The sequence below is a fragment of the Protopterus annectens genome, chromosome 5.part0 (assembly GCF_019279795.1).
Source record: "Protopterus annectens isolate FY-2018-M chromosome 5.part0, PAN1.0, whole genome shotgun sequence".
NCBI lineage: Eukaryota > Metazoa > Chordata > Ceratodontiformes > Protopteridae > Protopterus > Protopterus annectens.
Window position 1 is genome coordinate 1,096,606,680 of NC_056735.1, and position 20,012 is coordinate 1,096,626,691.

Here is a 20,012-nt window from a genome sequence, read left to right on the forward strand (position 1 = left end):
GATTCATGGGATTTTCATAGAAGTATTTATTTGGAACAATCCTATGACAACATTATTTTTGTCACTGCAAATGTAAAATAAGAAGTTATGTACTCACCATAACGTTCCATCTGAGTAGATAAACTTCATTTGTCAGCAACCTGTGAGTATCGGATCCGACTTCGGATCCGAGCCGGCAGTTTTCAACAGTTTAGATCCGAGCTCCTAGCTCCTCCCTCTACCCATAAACCCCTGCCAACCCTGACTGACCTCAGATCAAGTTTGCCCCCAAGCAGCAACTGCTACAGATTTACCAATTTCAAATGTCATCTCTGAAGACAGCAAAAGTGAATGATGGAAGGTCAGGGGGAAGGAGGGGGGGATGGTTGCTAACAAATGAAGTTTATCTACTTAAATGGAACGTTATGGTGAGTACATAACTTCTTAATCTGAAGTAGTTAACTTCATTTGTGCAGCAACCTGTGGGACAGAGTCCCCAGCTACCTGAATCTTGGGCGGCCATCAGGGAAGGATGTTCCGGAGCACTGCAGAGCCAAAGGATGCTCTCCCTCTGGAGATAATATCCAGCTTATAATGGTTGATAAAGGTATGAGATGAGGCCCAAGTGGCGGCCAAACAAATAGCATCTAAAGGAACCCTGGATCTAAAAGCAGCAGAGGTAGACATAGATCGGGTAGAGTGGGCACGGACTCCCTGAGGCGCGGGCCTACCAGAACTTTCATAAGCCAAAAGAATACATTGCGAGATCCATTGAGACAATGTAACTTTGGATACAGATTTACCCAAATTCTTTTTGGCAAAGGAGACGAACAACTGGCCGGATTTCCTATGACCAGATGTCCTGTGAATATAGAATCGAAGTTGTCTATGCACATCCAACGAGTGTAATTTGTATTCTCCTTTGTTGTGATAGTTGGGAAAGAAGACTGGCAGATTAATGGACTGGTTGATATTAGATTCAGAAGCAACCTTAGGGAGAAAAGAGGGATTGGTCCTGAGGTAGACTCTATCCTTGTGGAAGGTTAGATACGGGGGTTTGACACAAAGGGCCTGAATTTCAGAAACTCTTCTGGCAGAGGTGATGGCGACGAGAAAGGCCGTCTTCCAAGACAAATACTTGAGTTCCACTGAAGCTGCAGGCTCAAAGGGGGGAGCTGTCAAAACCTGAAGCACTAACGACAAATCCCACGGAGGTACCACTTCCTTTACTGGAGGTCTGAGCAGGAAGGTGCCCTTCAGGAAGGTCTTGCACAGCTTAGAAGTGATCAAGGGACGCAGATCATGTCCGACATGGTAGTGAGAGATAGCTGCTAGTTGAACCTTGACAATGGAACAGCTAGCTCCCTGGTGAAATAATCCTGATAAGAAGTTTAGCACCACAGGTAAAGGAGTTGTGAAGGGATCCAAGTTTTGACGTTCTGCCCAGATAGAGAAATGTCTCCATTTGCTACTGTAAACCTTCCTAGTAGAAAGCTTATGGGCTGCAACTAGAATAGCTTTGACTGGGGAAGAGATGCTGGGAGTCCTGGCTAGGAGTGGAACTGGAGCAGCCAAGCTGTGAGCTTGAGGCTGTCCAGGTTCGGGGTCAGGAGACCCAGGGGGTGGGAGATCAGATCCGGGAGGGGACCTAGAATCCAAGGAGAATTCACCAGATGAGACCAAAGGTAAGGAAATCAGGTTTGACAAGGCCAGAATGGGGCAATGAGGATAATCCTGCTCCCCAACCCACTGGCTTTCTGTAGAAACTTTAACATCAGGGGGAGAGGTGGATAAGCATAAAGCAGACTGGGAGGCCAAACATGTACCAGAGCGTCTCTCGAGGATTCCCCGACTTGGGGAATTAAAGCGAAATAGCTGTTGCATTTGGTGTTTGAGGGAGAGGCGAAAAGATCGCAACAGGGCTGCTCCCATTTGGCAAAAATCTGATTTGCTACGTGCGGATTGAGAGACCACTCGTAAGGGGAAAGGATGGTGCGAGATTGTCCGCCAGCATGTTGGACCGTCCCGGAATGTGCGTTGCAATGAGAAAACGGTTGGTGGAGATCGCCCATTCCCACACTCTCATGGCCTCTCAACAGAGCGGGTAAGACCTGGTTCCCCCTTGTTTGTTGATGTACCAGACAACCGACATGTTGTCCGTCTGGATCACAATCGTCCCTACGGGAAGAAGGTCCTGAAGTGCTTGCAACGCTAACAGCACTGCCCTCATCTCTAGGACACTGATATGCAAAGAGGTCTCCGTATCGTTCCACGTGCCTTGGACAGTCCTGCCCGAAGAGTGCCCCTCCCACCCGAGGTGAGAGGCGTCCGTGGTCACCGTGGCCAGGGGAGGGGCCATAGAGAAGGGGCGTCCCGTGTGGAGATCCGGAGATTGCAGCCACCACGAGAGCCCTCTTGCAAGCCCTGCTGAGGGAAATGGGATGACTCAGAGGGTAGTGAAGAAAAGACCACTGGACTTGGAGGGTCCACTGTAAGACCCTCATGTTGAGACGTGCCATAGGTAACAAGTTGATTGCCGCTGCCATCGAGCCTAGAGCCCTCAGGACCAATTCCGCCAGAGGAGATGAAGATAGAAGGATGGCCCGCAAATGAAACCTCAAGGTTCGAAGTCTCTCTGGGGTTAAGAAGGCTACAAGATTGATTGTGTTTAACCTGGCCCTGATGAAATCTATGACTTGGGTCGGGGTGAGAGCAGATTTGTCTATATTTATTGTGATCCCTAGCCAGGGAGCAAGGCGAAGAAAATGATCCCTGGCTGTACAGAGTAGATGCCTTGTCGAGGCGGTCAGGAGCCAGTCGTCCAGGTACGGAAAAACCTGTATTCCCTGGAGCCTCAGGTGGGCTGCTATCACTGCTAACACTTTGGTAAACACCCTGGGGGCTGAGGTGAGACCAAAGGGGAGAGCCCTGAATTGGTAATGACTGGCCCCTAGCCAGAAGCGAAGAAACCTCCTGGATCGTCTGTCCATTAGAATATGGTAGTACGCATCCTTGAGGTCTATCGAGCACATCCAATCGTTCTCCCATAATAGGGGGAGAATAGATTGAAGAGTGACCATCTGGAATTTTTCTTTGGTTACTGAAAGGTTCAAAAGGGAGAGATCGAGGATTGGTCTTAAGTCCCCCGTCTTTTTCAGCACCAAAAAGAACCTGGAGTAAAAACCCGATCCGAGCTGGTCTGGGGGGACGTGTTGGATGGCTCTTTTTTCTAGGAGCTGCCGGATTTCTGCAGCTGCGACCTCCCTCTGATCGGGTGGGACATCGGGGAGGTGTTTGGGGAAGAGAAGAGGGCAAGAGAAGAGGATCTGGTAACCTCTGGATATGATGCGAAGCACCCAGCGGTCTGTCGTGATGGACTCCCAAGCTGCCAGGTGCCTCGAGAAATGCCCCCCGACTGCCTCCAGAGTGGAGCAGTCGGGCAACCCTTCAGGGCTGTTGTGTGGGCCAATCAGAGAAAGGTTCTCTGGACCCAAAGTTCTTCGGGGCCCCTCTGCCTCTAGGGCGGCATCCTCCCTGTCCTCCTCTGCCGCGGAAGGACTGGGGGTCTGGAGCGGACTGGGATTGTTGCGACTTCCGGAACCACATCTTCTTCTGTCCCTTTTGGTTCTTGGAGAAGGACCTCGGGGGAGCAGAGAAGCGGACTTCCGACGGCAGACAACGTCTTCCCGTCCTTTTCGCTCTGGACCAAGGTGTCGCGACCGGTCTTCCCAAATAGGGCAGAACCATCAAAAGGGGCATTTGCGAAAGACGCCTTGAAGGGTTCCGCGAAATCACAATGCCGGAGCCATGTCTGACGCCTCATGACGAGACCTGCTCCAAGGCTCTAGCGGCTCCTTCCGTGGCATGGGATAGTAGCCGCATAGAGGTATTGGAAATGGACCTAAGAGTGGCCATATGGGTGGAGTACAACTGTTTGTCCTCTGCCGACATGGACTCCGGGGGCGATGCAGCGTATTCTTTAATAAGATCCCGCTGCAGCCGAATAACGTGTGCCATGTAGTTCAGTGACCTCACTGAGAAGGACGCTGAACTAAACACCCGCTTCCCTAAGCGGTCCATCGCTTGGGACTCCTTGCCCGGGGGGTGGACCGAGGGTGTCTCCTGAGCTAGTTCCCTCTTAGTGGCCGCCGCCATCAACATGGCATCTATGGGGGGGGGACCCTTGCTCCAGTGGGGCCTGTCGGCAGGGGGACTGAGGATCCTGTCAGGGTGTTTCGGGACTGGCTCCACAGTGTCCAGCTCCTTCCACGCCCTGGTGGTAATCAGGTCCACCAGGGGGTCGGCCGGAGGGGACACCCAAGAGGTAGAAGGGCCTGCTTCAAATGCCTCCAGGAACATGGCTTCGTCCGAGGTCGGCTTTGGGGCAGACCACCCCCCTCTGATCCTAAGCATTTCCATGATGTCCCCAAAGGGGACATCCTCGGGGGGTGACCTTGGGGAGCCTTCCCCCTCCTCCAAATCCGTGTCTTCGGTTAAGGACTCAGGGGAGTCCAAGTGCCTCCTCTTGCACTTCCGCTTATGGGGGATCTCCTCGGGGGGGCTGTCCGAGGAGGCCTCACCAGCAACATCCTGTTCCAAGGGAACGACCTGGGACATTGAAGCAGGCTGTCCCTGGGGCAGGGTGATGGAAGTCAGACCCAACAGAGAAGGAGTGCGGGGCGGAGCTGTGGCAAGGACCGGGGGCCTGGAAGCAGTCGACAGAGCCATCTCCACCACGTCGAACGCTGAGGGAGAGCCGCTCTCTCTGGGATCCAAGAGCGGGCCCTCACTCGGATCCGACAGGTGGATCGGTGCCGGCGCTGAAGCAATCGGATCCGACGGCCCAGTATGCTCCGACATGGACGGTGCCGAAGGCATACTGAAACCCTCGGATCTAAAGCTCAGCCCTCGGCTCAGAGAGCTCGGATCTGACAAAAACGGACCCGACAGGCTCGAGGGAAGAGTCGGCACCGAAGTACCCAAGACTATCGGCGCCGACCCACCCCCGGTTCCAAGGCTGCCCGGCTCCAAACCCGGGAAGCGGGACGGAGAAGGAGCTATCGGGGCAAAGAAAGGGGTCGAGCTCCCCCCTTGAGGGGGGGGGCAGGAGCACTCCCATCTGCAGTTGGGCCTGGAGGAATCTTCGCATCATCCGGTCAAATTCTGAGTCGGAAAGGCTACGCGTAGATCTCGAAGAGGCCACCGAGGCGGGACAGGAGTGCAGCCTCGATGACCTCGAAGGAGATCAGGTCTCCTCCTCAGGACCCGGTGAAAAACAAGGGGACCGGATCCGAGAAGGAGGAGACCGGGAAGCCCTGGTGGACGAAGACCGCTTATCCGGGGAGGCCAAAGCGGAGGCCTCGGCCCTCCGCTTGTGGTGCTTCTCCCACCTCTTGTCTTTCCTGGCCTCCCTCTCCTCTGGCCTACAGCGGGAGGTTGAGTCCCGGCCGGAGGTAGAGAGGCAGGAGTGGCCGCCGCCAAAGCCGCGGAGGTAGCCACGGTAGGACCGGAGGCTGAAGCCGAATCTGGGGGCAGGAGACCCATCAGGATCAGCTTGGATCTCCGGTCCTTGAGTGCCCTGGGGTTGAACGCCGCACAGATGGTACACCCAGAGGAAAGGTGTCCAACCCCAAGGCACAGAACACACCGAGTGTGGCCATCAGCCGGTGAAAGCTTATTGCCACACTCGCACTTCGAGAAGATAGGTTTTGGGGCCTCAGACATTTTTAAACTAAAGAAACACACGCTAGGCCCCAACACACACACACACACAGACCCTAACGAACCAGCGAGGGAGAGGGAGGGAAATATATATATAAACTAAAGAAGATTTAAGCTAAGGGAAACAAGTATGGGCCTAACACACGGTACTCACACCAAAAGTATAGAAAAAAGTAAAAAAATTTTCTATTTATTTTCTCACAGAAATCACTACGACGGAGCTCGAGAATCCAGCTGCTGACAACAAGCGCGGCAAACTAGATCTGAGGTCAGTCAGGGTTGGCAGGGGTTTATGGGAAGAGGGAGGAGCTAGGAGCTCAGATCTAAGCTGTTGAAAACTGCCGGCTCGGATCCGAAGTCGGATCCGATACCCACAGGTTGCTGCACAAATGAAGTTAACTACTTCAGATTATTTATTTACAGTTATTCCCCATGATATAGGCTTAGATTGGCTTGAAAAGGCCTTGGGAGAAAAAGGTCCCATACCTAGTGACCAGTTACATGTTATCTTGTGTCTTATGGAGTTCATATTAAATAATAATTTTATTTACTTTTGTGGGGAATTTTTTCATCAGGTAAAGGAGGTAGCTATGGGGGCCAATTGTGCCCCAACCTACGCTAATATTATTCTGGCCTGGTGGGAAAAGTCTTATTTTTAACTCCGACTATAATAATTGTTGGGTCCTATACAAGAGGATCCTTGAAGATATTTGTATTTTTGGAGGGACTCTGAAGAAAAATTGAGGGACTTCATAGATTACATTAATAGCACCCTTTCTTCAATTCACTCACAATATTCAATATGATAGAGTTGACTTTTTGGATGTGAGTATTTATAAAATTCAGGGGGGTATTAAATCTAGGGTGTTCCGCAAGGAAACTTTTTCTAATTCATACCTACACTTTCAGAGTGCACACCCTTACCAACAAAAGAGAAATATTTATAAGGGCCAACTCATCAGGGCTAGTCGGTTGACTTATTTACATGATGATTTTAAAAAAGAATGTGACTATTTAGAAGGGCTATTTCTTGAAAGGGGATACCGTAAGGAAATGTTGATGGACATTAGGGATTACGTGATGAGTCTTCGAGATTGCAGATGTTTTCCTATTATGGGTAAGAAGGGAGATACCAATACCACCCACATGGTAAATATGAATAATGATTACCAGATGGCTTTTGCCATGGAATATAATTTAGATTCTAGGAACTTTCAGAATATTTTTTCCAAGGAATGGGATAGGTTTAAGTCCCTGACAGACCTCAGAGGTTTACAACAACTGGCAAGGATTATATGTAGGAGAGGAAGAAATTTAAAAGATTTGTTTGAAAGACACATTACATTAACAGGTTATGAGGGAGGTAGAAAGTATGGTACTTTTAAATGTGGGACGTGTGGTCAGTGTAGTTTTATTTCTAATGTTAATCATGTGGAGATTAAAGATAGAGACAAGGTCCTACATAGTTCCAGTTTTAGTACCTGCAATACCAGTGGAATAGTATATCTGGCCACCTGTTGTCAGTGTCAAGCCTTTTACGTGGGGAAGACTGAGCAAAAATTAAAAAGACGGATATACGAGCATGGGTATGATATCCGGACAAGAAATGAAAAAAATGCTTTGTTCAAGCATTCCCTGGAATGTGACCAGGCCAAATTCCTATTTTGTTGTTATTGAGGTTGTACCCAAGGATATGCGAGGGGGTTTATGGGAAACAAAATTGGTGTACCGAGAGGTGTACTGGCAGGTCACCTTGGATGCAGGTAGATTCCTGGGGTTAAACAACAATGTCTCTATTGCCCCACTGTTAAAATTAAGGGCTGCAAAATTATGATTTCCTTTATAAACTGACTATGATTGAAAGTTTTTGATTTTCATATTTTTTATATTCATATGTGTTGGTTTTATGTACAATTTAGATATTTAGTCTACGTAATGATTTTATTAGAAGTTATTTATTATGACCACTAGATGGTAGTATATTCATAAGGAGACTGATTGTAATAACATTTGATAATTTATATTTTAGTTCACAACATAATAAACTGTTATTTTAGCTTTTTTTTTTAATTAAACATTTTTTAAATAATGTTTTAATATAGGAAGCTGGTTCAATTAATTGTTACCCTATTCATTTATATACTTATACTGATTTTTATATAGTTTTTATTCAGTAATACATTTTTAGTTAGTGTTAAGAAACTGGTGATAATTAACCGATTGTGATTTTTATTGGTTGATTAGGGATGACGGTTTTATTTAAACCTTAGCTGGTGTTTAATGTACTATTACTGTCTGAAGAAGTCTTGGTGCTGCGGTAGCATTGTCGCCTCACAGTAAGACGCTGTCCGGTTCGACTCTCAGTTAGAGCGTCTTCTGCGTGGAGACATGTGTGAATGGGCATACCTTCGTTGAAGGTTGTGCGTCAGGGCTGGCAACTCGGTACGTAAAAATCAACTGCCAATCATTAGCGGACCGGAGTTCCGCTGTGGCGACCCCTAACCGGGAAAAAGCCGAAAGTCACAACAACTGTCTGAAGAAGTCTTAAGAGGGACGAAAACGTATGTACAGTGTTGGCGTTTGTTTGTGGAGTTGACATTAAATCTTTTCTGTCGAGCCGTGTTTGTGTTTCAGTGACTCCTTGCAACCCTGTGCTTTGTGTTACAAGTTGCATCTGTGCCAGATCTGAGTCCCATAGGATGAAGTCCAAATGAAAAACTTCAGATCTAAGGTTACCTATGTTAAAACACATGTTACAGCCCATGTTCCCACTTAAGCTGATTGCAGTCTCTTCCTTTCTTAGCTCTATTTCCATCCCAGATATGTAAAACAGCTTATATGCTTTCAAAAAACATTACCTTTTAGCCCCAAGAAAAAGTGCACTGGCTATTTTAAATAAAAGTAAGTTGTGCACTGTTCTATTAAACACATTAAAATTGTATGGCTGCTGGGCAGACTCTCTTATTCATTTCCCATAATTTCAGATTTTTTTTTTTTTTTTACTAAACTGCTTTCGTTGTACCTTTAAATTTTGTATTTCCCGCACAGAACAAATATTCAGCACTCTCAAGATTAAATGCTTGTACCTGCAGACAGCTCAACTCCATGTAAAATAGTCAGGAATGAGAAAAAAACAAAGCAACTAACAACTCTGCACAAAGGAATTTTTGTAAGTTTCACATGGAATACAATGTACAAATACCCTTGGCCAAATGATATCAGCTGCAGACTTCATGTCTCCCACTGAAAACATTTGCTAATAGATGAAAACAACAAGCTAATATGTTTGTAGATGCAAGAAACTTAGCATTTTTCATGCCTTTCATTATTTTAACTTAACTTTTTCAAGCCTATTTGCTTATAAAATAACTTGTTTACAGCTTAACTGAAGGAAATTAATCTAAACACCCATCTGTATAAAAAACGAGTAATTATCTTAAACCTCTACATATAATGCAATCAGTGCAGCTCTATATCCCAACCCCACCTCTACAACCCAAGATGATGACATTCTATTAAGTTAAATTGACTTCTGCTAGCCTTTATCTTGTTTTAATGTAATGCCTATAGGTTCATAGTTGTTTGGTAGGCTAACAACCACAAGAGCCATTTTAAACGTAGCCATGCATCCCAAATCTCTGACAAGTTGTGTTACCCTTGATAAGGGTAAGCTGGGGCTTGGAAAATGAAACATTTAAATAAAGGGGCCTTGGAGATTTACAGGTTGCTTGTGTCCATTAGAGTCATAGGTGCCAAACCAGGGATGAAGTTCCTGTTCTCCATCCAACGATCCAAGTTGCACTTGAATTGGGTTAGGGAGAAACTCTGCTTCACATGGATGGGGAGCCTGTTCCAAAGAAGGGGTAGTCTCTGGGAAACATACCTGTCTCTCCAGCAGGTCCTATTTATATCACAGGCATTGTTTAAGCATTTAATATGATTAGTTCTGGTGGTGTTTGTTTTGCAAATATACAAGAGCTAAATCAGAGTGGGGTCTGACAATGCTTTGTATGCCAGGCATAGATCTCCCCTCAGCCAGTAGGATATAGAATACATGGATAGAGTCTTGAGGTGGTCTGCATAGGACATGTTATTTAATGCTCTGTCGATGTTCAGTTGTTGGATATGCCTGGTTAAGTACATACTAAAGGGGGCATTGTACTCAATAATAGGTCTGATGAATGACAAATACAGTGGAATGATGACTTCCTTAGACCTAGATGCCATATCTTTGTTTATAAGTTGCACAACAGAAGGATTTCCTGACAACTGCAGACACACGATGATCAAGGGCTAGATTACTGGGTGTGTCCCCAAGTCCCTGACTGCTGGGTCAGCTGTTAGGGTTGTGTTGTCAATACAACAGTTACAAGGGGTGGATGACTTCCCAAAGGATACGATTATGCATTTCTTGGCATTTACTTTTAGTCCATGACTCTGGCACCAGTTGTTTGTCTGTGTCAGCCCTTCCTAGACAATATCTGTGTCAATAGGCGATTCAAAGACAGCTCCTAATTTGCAATCATCTGCAAATTTAGTCATCCAGAAGCCACTGATGTTGGCCTTGACTTCAGAGAAGTAAATGCCAAAAAGAAGAGGTTGTAGGACTGGTCTCTGAGGGACTCTGCTTGTGACTATCCTCTTTGTAGAGTTGAACTCCCCAGTTCTAACTTCCTGCGTCCTGTCAGGGAGCCAGTTGGCTATACACCAGGTTACATGAGGGTTTGTACCTAAACTCTTTAATATCTTTAACATACGCAAAAATCACCAAAAAGACCCCCAATTTAAAATACCCCTGACTGAGCACTACACAAAAATGTTTTACAATATAACATGCTCTTTATATACCATGAAATGTTTTACACAAACACCAAAAATAAAATTTGTTTTACTTACAGTTGATTCTTTTTTCCCATTAACTTCTTTATAAACATTAATGACAAAGTGGGGTATGCATTATAGTCCACCTTTAAGTTTAACAAAGTCAACAAATTTCCAGTCTTTCTCAGCCACTTTTTCTTGCAAAGCCATGTTTCAAAAATGCGATTGGTGCTTTAGTCTCCCATTTATGCACTAATGTGGTGTTGCTGGTCTTCTGGATCATTGTTATTGCCCAATACCAGACACTGGTTCAAATCCAAGGTACTCATGATTCTTCTAGTCAACTATTGTGCTTTTTTGTCTCTCCAGCATTTTCTTTTGGAACAATGGAAAAGGTTTAACTGGCAAAGTCTTTCTATGAGCTTTACTGTCAGAATGAGAAGCAGATTCCATTCTGCTTGTTAGCTCATTTTTTGTTGGAAAGACTTTTTTTATTTTCTCTTTAAACTTTTCTGTATTCAAAAATGTTGTTAATCATCCAGGAAAAATATTCTGAAGACAGCTTGATACAGCAGCTTGAATCTCACACCTGAACCTCCACAGTCCCTGCTTGCTGGGATAAATTTACTTCTCTTCTGCCTGGTATATAGTGAATAATCATTTTTCATAAACACTGTACTGTCTTACTTTCTGTTGCAATTTTGTCAGGATCAACTCTGCTGGTATGACAGCATCTTTACTAATGTGTGTCTTGGCTGCTTTATGATGACCCCATTTGAAGCATACACTTGATGTGCCTTGATGCACCCTTTCATTTAACAAACCTTGCTGTGGAACTCTGGTCCAGTTGCTTACCTGTGCTTTCATAAAAGTAATATAGTCTGCTCCTTCCAGTTTCTCTGGTGCAGCAAAATATCTCAGATTTTCTCTGTGTGTTCTGTCTTCCAAGTCTACTACTTTTAAACATCTTTTTGAGAAACCTCAAACTCATCCAGCCTTTCTTCATTTCAACCTCTGATTTTTGCAGTTTTATCAGTTGATCAGAACAGTTAGTTAAAACTTCTTCTATTTTTCCACATTTTTGTTATTTTAGTTGATATATTCTTTCAGTGTTTCATTTTTTATCAGCTCAGAGTACATCTGATTTATTTTTCTTCCAAATTACTGGAAACCACTGAAGTGTTTTTTTTTTTTTTTGTTGGACAGCTGCATGATTCTTCCCAGCCAGTGTGTTCTTTTCACCTTTTCTGGTTGACTTCCTTTCAGGTTCTGTAAATTTCTTCTTTGCTGGCATTGAGGCAGTATACTTACTACCCAGTAACTTAATTTTACCCAAAAGACACTCTGACTGTCTCACTTTCCTCTGTTTCTGGTTTCACACTGGAAGAGCTGAAATTAAGCTGTTGGTCAGTGTGCAGCCATCTTGGAAGCCCCAAGATGACAATATACTTTAACCAAGACAGAGAGAAGAGCAGTGGTCAATAAATGTTCTTGTGGCAGGTGAAATGCACTTTCATATTTTGTAACAGTTATTAAAATAATATAAAAAAGTAACATTATTTTGCATCCAATCTTTCACCTATGGGTGACAGCAAAATATATACATGTGACTAATGTATAATTCAATCTACAAAACAAATGCAAAAAAAATAAATAAACCCTATAAAAATCACAATGTAATTGGTAGCTATGGATGAAGTATGCAGTCTCCAAAAGCTGAAAGATGGCGGTTTTAAGTCGCTGTCTCCATGCACAGACCCTTCCACTAATAAATAAACCACCAGTCATGAGTTTTTGAAACTGAACAATGAGATTCTGTGCTAGAAATTCATAAAACTAAGCAATGCACTTTAAAGTTTAAATATACAAAGCAGCTTATCCTTGACCAATGGAATGCAAAATACTATCAAACAGACAGATGACAATTAGAAAAATACCAGCTATCAGCTATTTGGACCTACTATTACCACTGGCTGAAGTTTACATAAGAAATACATGTGTTTTTGAAGCATTTGGCAGCTGCAAAAACTGAAAGGCAGAAAGCTTGTTTCAGAAATGAGTTTTCTTTCCAAAAAGTCTACTGCACATACTCCAACAGGGTAATAACCGCTGTCCAACAGGCAGCTGCACTCTGAACTCAAGTTCTAGGTTCTCTTATTCCTGTTTGATTCAGAATTTGAATGAAAACTTTCTCCTTATAAAGACATTTAACTCTGGAGGAAAGTGCTGTCTGTTTTTAGCAACAGCCACTGGAAGGAAGGGAAAAGTTTGGAGGATATAGAAGAAAAAAATAGAGCTCTTGTTACACCTACCAACTTAAAATCATTTTATTTTTCTCAAACACATGGCACATTTCTACAGAAGAACTGCAAGATTTTTTATACTGTTTAACATATTTCTTTGCTACTCTGCTGCATACTTTTTGGAAAGACAACTGCATTATGTACAGCATTTCTTTTATTTCTCTTTTGAAAAAAAGGTTTGTTTAACAGATTATCACTAGGATATGAATGACTGCTTCATTTATCCTTATATACCACCTTATTGTTGTACTATCAGTGACAATCTGCAGAGATCTTGAGCGCTTCCTGGAAAACTGAAAGAGGTAGTTAAATTTCCACAATCTACTTCATGTTTGTGTGCTTTTTTCTTTGTGCTACAGACCACACTGTACATTCTACTCTTAAAACAAGTTTATAATGTAAAGTGTAAGAACTATATAATCAATTTCTGGTTTAGAACTGGAAAAAAGAACTGGAAACCTGGGCTGAAAGAAATCTAGTTATGCCATTAGAGAAGCTGCTTCAAGTAAAAAGCAAAGCTAGGACATGCTCCTATGCATGGGTACTCTGATTTAACATAGGTTCCCAACATACAACTTTCTCATATGTAATCAAGCACTGGTACTCACCAACCAAGAAGAATGCATGAAACCATTCTTTTATAAGGTGTTTTCCAGATAAATGCATCTGTTGAATGCTGTGTAAAAAAATTCCACCTGTGTATCCTGTGCAAAGGAAAAAAAAACTTGCCCTAGTATCCAGACTGGTTCCTTAAAACAACTACAGTTGGGGATGGCATAGCTCTGATTTTAGAAAGTTAATGGGGATAAAGAAGTTCTGAAAATAATGCAAAGTTTGTTTTATTTAGTAAGACATGACGGCTACATATCCGACTTGAATATGGCAATAATCCACATTAGTGTACATTTGGATCCTTATGAGTTCAAGGTGAGTAAAAAGGGTAATAAGCACTTCAGACACTGGGAACACAGGAATGACATAAAGGCAAGCAGATAAGGGGATAATTGAAGTTCTCACCTGACACTTGGGAAATCTTTGTGAGATTTGTAAATATAAGCATGCAAACAGGCATTCAACATGTCTACAGTCACCAACAGAAAATTTTGTACAGCACCAGATAGGGTACAGAGTTTGCACTGCCAAAACCTTAGACTTCCTTGATTTTTCAACTTATCCATATCATAAAGATCAAGGATGGTGTGAAGAAGCCATAATAAGGTAAAGTAAATGTAAATGCAATTTTATATTTCATATAAATTATAGTAGATGTAAATTTTATAGCGTGTAAAATGTATAATATGTATATAATGTAAACAGAAAAGCTGAGTATGTAATCATCTTCAATGGAAATACATTAAACACATTAGGATTTTATTTATTTATTTTACATTTGTCGACCGGGATAGTCCGACTGGATACATATCCATTTTCAGCGGAGGCCCGGGGAGAAAAGCTCCAACATATATACATACATTCAGAAAAGAAAAGAAAGAAAATAGAACAAATAAGAATTTTTTTTTAAAAACTATTGTTTACAGAATTGTTCCAATTTGTAAGCAGCTGGAACTAATATGGTTTCTCAAATATGCTCAAACATGCAGTGTCTTCAGCTTAAAAAATGTTGCATTCCACCCTCACAGTAACACCATGAAATAGGAAAAACACTGTATTTTTAAATCCAGTCAGAAAGGACTGCCTTAGACACTTTTTAAGTACAGGGATAGTAATACCCAGTTCAGTTATTGCCTCACTTCTAGACTGTTCACACTGAACTGCATTCCTGGATCAGAGCTAAAGCTGAATTTCATTTTGCTTGAGGAAATTACATCTGCTGTTTGGACTTAAAAGTCAGAAACAGACAGAGATTTAGTACATCTCTTTGTTTACTGGGAGTGACAGTTTCAAAAAGCTATTATAATTTTTATTCATGCCATTTGTCTGTTTAAACATAATTAGTTTTCTTCATGCAAGTTTTTCCTGCTTGTACATTCGATTTCACTAAGTGCAGTGCTTAATTTTATTTATTTCAAGTGAAGAGCTTTATTACTGAATTTTCAATGTTGTATCTGGTGACTTGTATTTCTTGCCTTAAGGGTATATGCACTGGAATGGTGACCAATAACTGTTACCTTTTGACAATTGAAAGCTGCTGCATAAGCTATTGCTACCATGCAAATATTCAGTCTGACATACTTTAAGGGTAAAGAGCCACTGAGCCCTTTGTTTGCTACTGTAGTCTAATTGGTGGAAGAGTAACCATAAAGAAAAGGAAGGTAGTGTTAGTGCTGAAGGGATTATTAATCTAATCCAAAATAATGGTGTGTGTGTGTGTGTGTGTGTGACATTAACTTGTCAAGTTTCAATTATTATTGGTAAAATGCATTGGAATGTGATGGGGTCAGTCTAAGGTGGATGAAATCTAGAGGAGCCAGCGATTATGAATTATGCAGATGTACAGAATAAAGCTCATTTGTGTGTGGCAGGTACAGAGTACTTCTCAAGGTAGCATTGTGTACTTTCAGTATTCACTTAAGGTCAGTTGCCCACTGTATATTATCTGATGGTCAGCAGTGCATACCATGAGTATGTACTACCTGACTGTCATATATTATTTGGTGTCACCTGTCTGTATTTAAAATATCTATCCCTACCAATGGCAGATGACTTTAAAATGGTTTTACTTTTTTGAACTAAAAAGATGTGGAGTAATAACAGTTTTTTCCTTCCAAAACAGATTGGGATTTAACAGCAGGTTTGTCCAGGGGTTGCTGAACACTAGGTAGGGTCCAGGGTAGATCATCTCTCAGAAGGGAAAGGCGAGAAAGGTCAGCTTCTAGAATTGATGTAGCACAACATTCTAGGGTATGTCATGCTGACTGTAGTTCACTGACCACTCCTTTATTGCAATTTAGAAACATGGAGTTTTTAAAATGGGAAACCATTCCACCTATGGCTATTTGAGACAGGGCATGGTGGCACCAATGATGCAGATGACTGCTACTGTAGGTATTTAACATTATCCTCCATTTTGTTCTTGTGTGTTCTGATGGGATTTGGTCTTCCATACCTTTTTCTTGTTCTGAACTAAATTCTTTTGCTGATACTATAGGTATTTTGTATGTTTTATATAAAAAGGCCTGGACGTAAAAAAATAATTTCACAAATTTTTGCTTATCATTCTGTATTATTTATCCATTTCTTCTAAATGGTTTATGAAAACCCATAAAAATGTTCTGTAAAATAATACTCAAGCCATGTACATCACGTTAAAAGTTGAATAAACAGCCATGTATGCCTCCTCACAGAAGCATTTTCACTACACTTGAAGTCACTCCTTCTCCTATAGGTTATGGGTTAACTATGAAATATTTTCTTTCAGAGTTGTTGTTCTTTTTTCGGCTTTTCCTGGTTAGGGGTCGCCACAGCGGAACTCCAGTCCGCTAATGATTGGCAGTAGATTTTTATGGTGCCGAGGTGCCAGCTCGGTGGTCAACCTTCACCAAAGGCAAGCCCATTCACGCATGTCTTTTGAATGCCACTCGACCACGGGGAGGACATGCAGACTCCACACAGAAGGAGCTCCAGCCGCTGCAACACTGTGACAAACAAAATACTTTTATTCTTGAGTCAGGTTATCAACCTTTCTGACAATATCACTTTGACTTTGCGCCACATGGGCCTGAAAGTACATAGCACTTGTATCAGAAGTGGTGCTCTATATAGATCTTCTTACTAAATTTATCCAACATTTTCTTTACCATATAATTTGAGAGAATTTTAAGAACTAGAGTACAGTGAAAACATTTATGCGAGTACTTCAGTAGCTGCATAACTGCTGCTATGGTTGTTACACAAAAAAGTAAATACCTGAGCTCTGTGAAACAGTTAGCCCTTGAGAAGTAGGTGGACATGTGACTCACTTAAGGATACATTCTAAAAAGTTTAAAATAATTACATAAAAAAGGAACGGCAAGTAACTTAACTTTGAACGCTAAACGTGCATACTCTTGGAAAAAGAAAGCATTCAAGAGGCCCATCTGAAATAATTTTTTATACCTTTTGATATTTCAACAAAATAAATACATCCTCTGGAAGAAACACTATGTAAGCAACCCATCATCACCGGTTATGATGGTCAAAATCTAAAGCAAACCATTTTTCTCATATCTCACTTTGACCACTGAGCCTCTCAGATGCTGTACTATTGGTCCATTTGTTTTATCAAGACTTGCAACCCATTTCTTACACAGGAGAGGGGGAAAAAGTGTTTTGGCAGTGGTGCCATTATCTGAGGAGGGGAACTGTGGTTTTCTCTTTTATGATCTGCAAGTTACCATTGTATGTCTCCATGATTTCCCCAAGGGCTGAAATAAATTAAGCATGTTATACGACATCTCTACCACTTCTGCAAGAGGAGTCCCACAACCACCTTGAATGGCATCCGGTGATCTCTCGTCTCCCCCCAAAGGTCCTATACAGAGGCTGTACTCTGGACATAAACTCTCCAACATTCCAACCAGCGAGAGATCAAGCAGGCTTTGACTCATCTTTCTTCCCTCTCCCTGGACAGTTTCTTCAGCATCTAAGCAGCTAGTCATACACTGGCTGGCTGTACCACAGTCAGGGCTTTATCACTCTACATCAATGGAGCATCCACAATATGAAAGAACTTTGATCTAAATTTGCCAAGTCTTCCTCAAACTTTTCTGGTTCAGAAGATGGAGTAGTGATGTCCATCATATTATCTTTTGGGGGAAGAGGATGTGTTCTGACATAAAAGCTTTTAATTCAGCTGCATCCAAAAGTACTTCTTTGCAAAATATAGCAAAGTAATCCTCTGTAAATTGCTCACAATCAAGGGGAAAAATGGGGCATCCTGTGAACTGATGTTGAAGTCCCAAAGACTCAAATATCAGGTAACTGTGTTAAAGCATTTTAAAAGAATATTCATAAAACTATCTCGGGCAATTTTTTATTTACAATTTTTTTTACAGTTCAGATTTTTTCCCTCCTATTCATGCAGTTGTCGATGAGCAACCTCTACTATGCTTTACATTCATTTCTCCTACTGGAAAATGTTTATCAGATAAATATTTTTCTTAAATAAAAGATATCTTGGTATCAGGCAAATACTCCCAGTAAACTATGACTAAGATAAGACTGCCTCTTCTGATGACACCTGTTGCCACTCAAGATGTTCAAAACACAAATGTAGAAATAGTTCCAGTACAGGGAGTAAGTCAAGACGTCTTTAAGAGCTATCAGTTTCAGTTGCCATAGCTTCCTTGTATTTTGTCTTGTATTTATTTTCTTGGTGCATTGTATGTTATTCTACAGACATTATTACCAGCACTTCTGACATTGTTAAACAGTGGCTTCCTATAACCCAGGATTTGACTCCTTTACTATAAAATTTAATTTGCCTACTGTATAACTTGATAAAAGTCACTTAACCAGAGACTGTTTTGAAGCAAACAGGAAATTTGTCTGTTAACTACCCATGGTGCTTATATGCTATTTACATGCTGGCCAGGATTGATCCTTGCACAATTAAAGAAGAAAATGCAATCAATTGATCAAATTAGCCATTACATTAAAATAAATTTCAAAAGATAGGGAAATTCATAGTACAGATTACAGAGAATGGTGCCAGTCCATTTCCGTTGTAGATCATAATGAACACATGCTCTGGCTTGTGCTGGGGTCCAATACTGGTGAAAAAACAACGGCTAAAACACAATATGCTCTGAAAGTAAGCCCAAACACAAGTGATTATTGTATAAAACCCTCTTCCAGATTAAGATCTCTTGGGTCAACCACCAATTTTGCCAACCAAGTTTCAGATATCTCTAAACTCTGCCTATACAAGCAAACATTCAACCAGTTAATCAGATAACTATTAAAAAAAAAAGCAAACTATAATAAAAATGAAAGTAAACCGTACCTTTCTTTCTGGGACACAACATAACCATCTAGCACTCTAATGTTGAGACACCAGCTGATAAGATAAGGGCGATAATCAAATCCTGGGAGAGAGGGAGCTGTCATCACACAAGGGTTATTCATAACTGACAGCTGTTCCAACTTAGGAAAAGAAGCCAGAAATGAAACCTGCAGTGAAAGGAAAAATGCCATATCAGGTTCAAAACTCATAACATAAGACCATAGGCAAAAGAAAACATCTTGATGAACATTTACTTTATTTCACATTTGTTTACCAAAAGTCAGAATGGGCAATAACCTCTTTTCAGCAGAGTCCCAGGGATTGTATATCTCCATGATTTAAAGCTCCACATTAAACAAGAAAAAAATTGTAATGCGTATATGCACAAACACACACACATATATACATATATTCATATATACATATCTATATATATAAATATATATATATATATATATATATATATATATATATATATATATATATATATATATATATATATATATATATACACACTACTGAAAACTTCCAAACTGTTAAAAACAAAAACAGAAATCCAATGAATAGACGCTGAGCCAGAACTGCTATTTGCTGAGCGCTTTTGTTCGCTTTATTGATAACAATCGAACTTCATTAGAGCAAAATGTAATGCATTTGCAGTACTGTGCGAGCTTTAAATAGTCTAACTGGTATAAAAAATACTTCACTGTGACTGGTAGATAGACTACGCCAATGCAGTAGTATTTGGACTAATGAGAGACACTGCTATAAAACAAAAGGTTTAATCTGCTAACATCCTGCCACTAGAGGGCGAGCTGTAACTTTTTAGTTGTTCCACTTTAATGCACATTTAATGTTGATATTCTCGTTGAGCCCTGGTGGGGTATCTGCTTCAAGGAGGAGTTGCCATCTTAATTCCTTCAGCTCCAATAGTGTGTTGCAATCTCCAAAAAACTGCTGGACCTGTTCTAACACTAGAAATTTAAAACGGGCAAAGCCATTGCAGCTCGTGGCATGTCTGCTTTTGCAGCCATCAGGCATAATGACAGTTACAATGCATTAAGCAGACAGGATCTGTTGAGGCACCACCTTTGTGGAGAGGGACCACTGTTGCTGTACGCCACTCTTTGGGTACATATCCTGTAGTAAGGCTGAGATTGAACAGTAGCTTTATGTCTGGGTTCAGCTCATCTTGGTGTTCATGTAGGACGCAGCCTGGGACACCATCTGGTCCCATTGATGCT

General features: G+C 41.9%; 1 protein-coding gene across 4 annotated transcripts in view; it reads right to left on the reverse strand.

The window, feature by feature from the left end:
• The window catches only part of CEP97 (centrosomal protein 97), a 2,210,548-nt gene that overhangs the window by 1,335,232 nt on the left and 855,304 nt on the right, over positions 1 to 20,012 (reverse strand). For all 4 annotated transcript variants that reach the window (XM_044070962.1, XM_044070961.1, XM_044070960.1 and 1 more), the window contains one exon: positions 18,769 to 18,935. In XM_044070962.1, the coding sequence (XP_043926897.1) occupies positions 18,769 to 18,935 (167 nt within the window). The remainder of the gene's footprint in view (positions 1 to 18,768; positions 18,936 to 20,012) is intronic.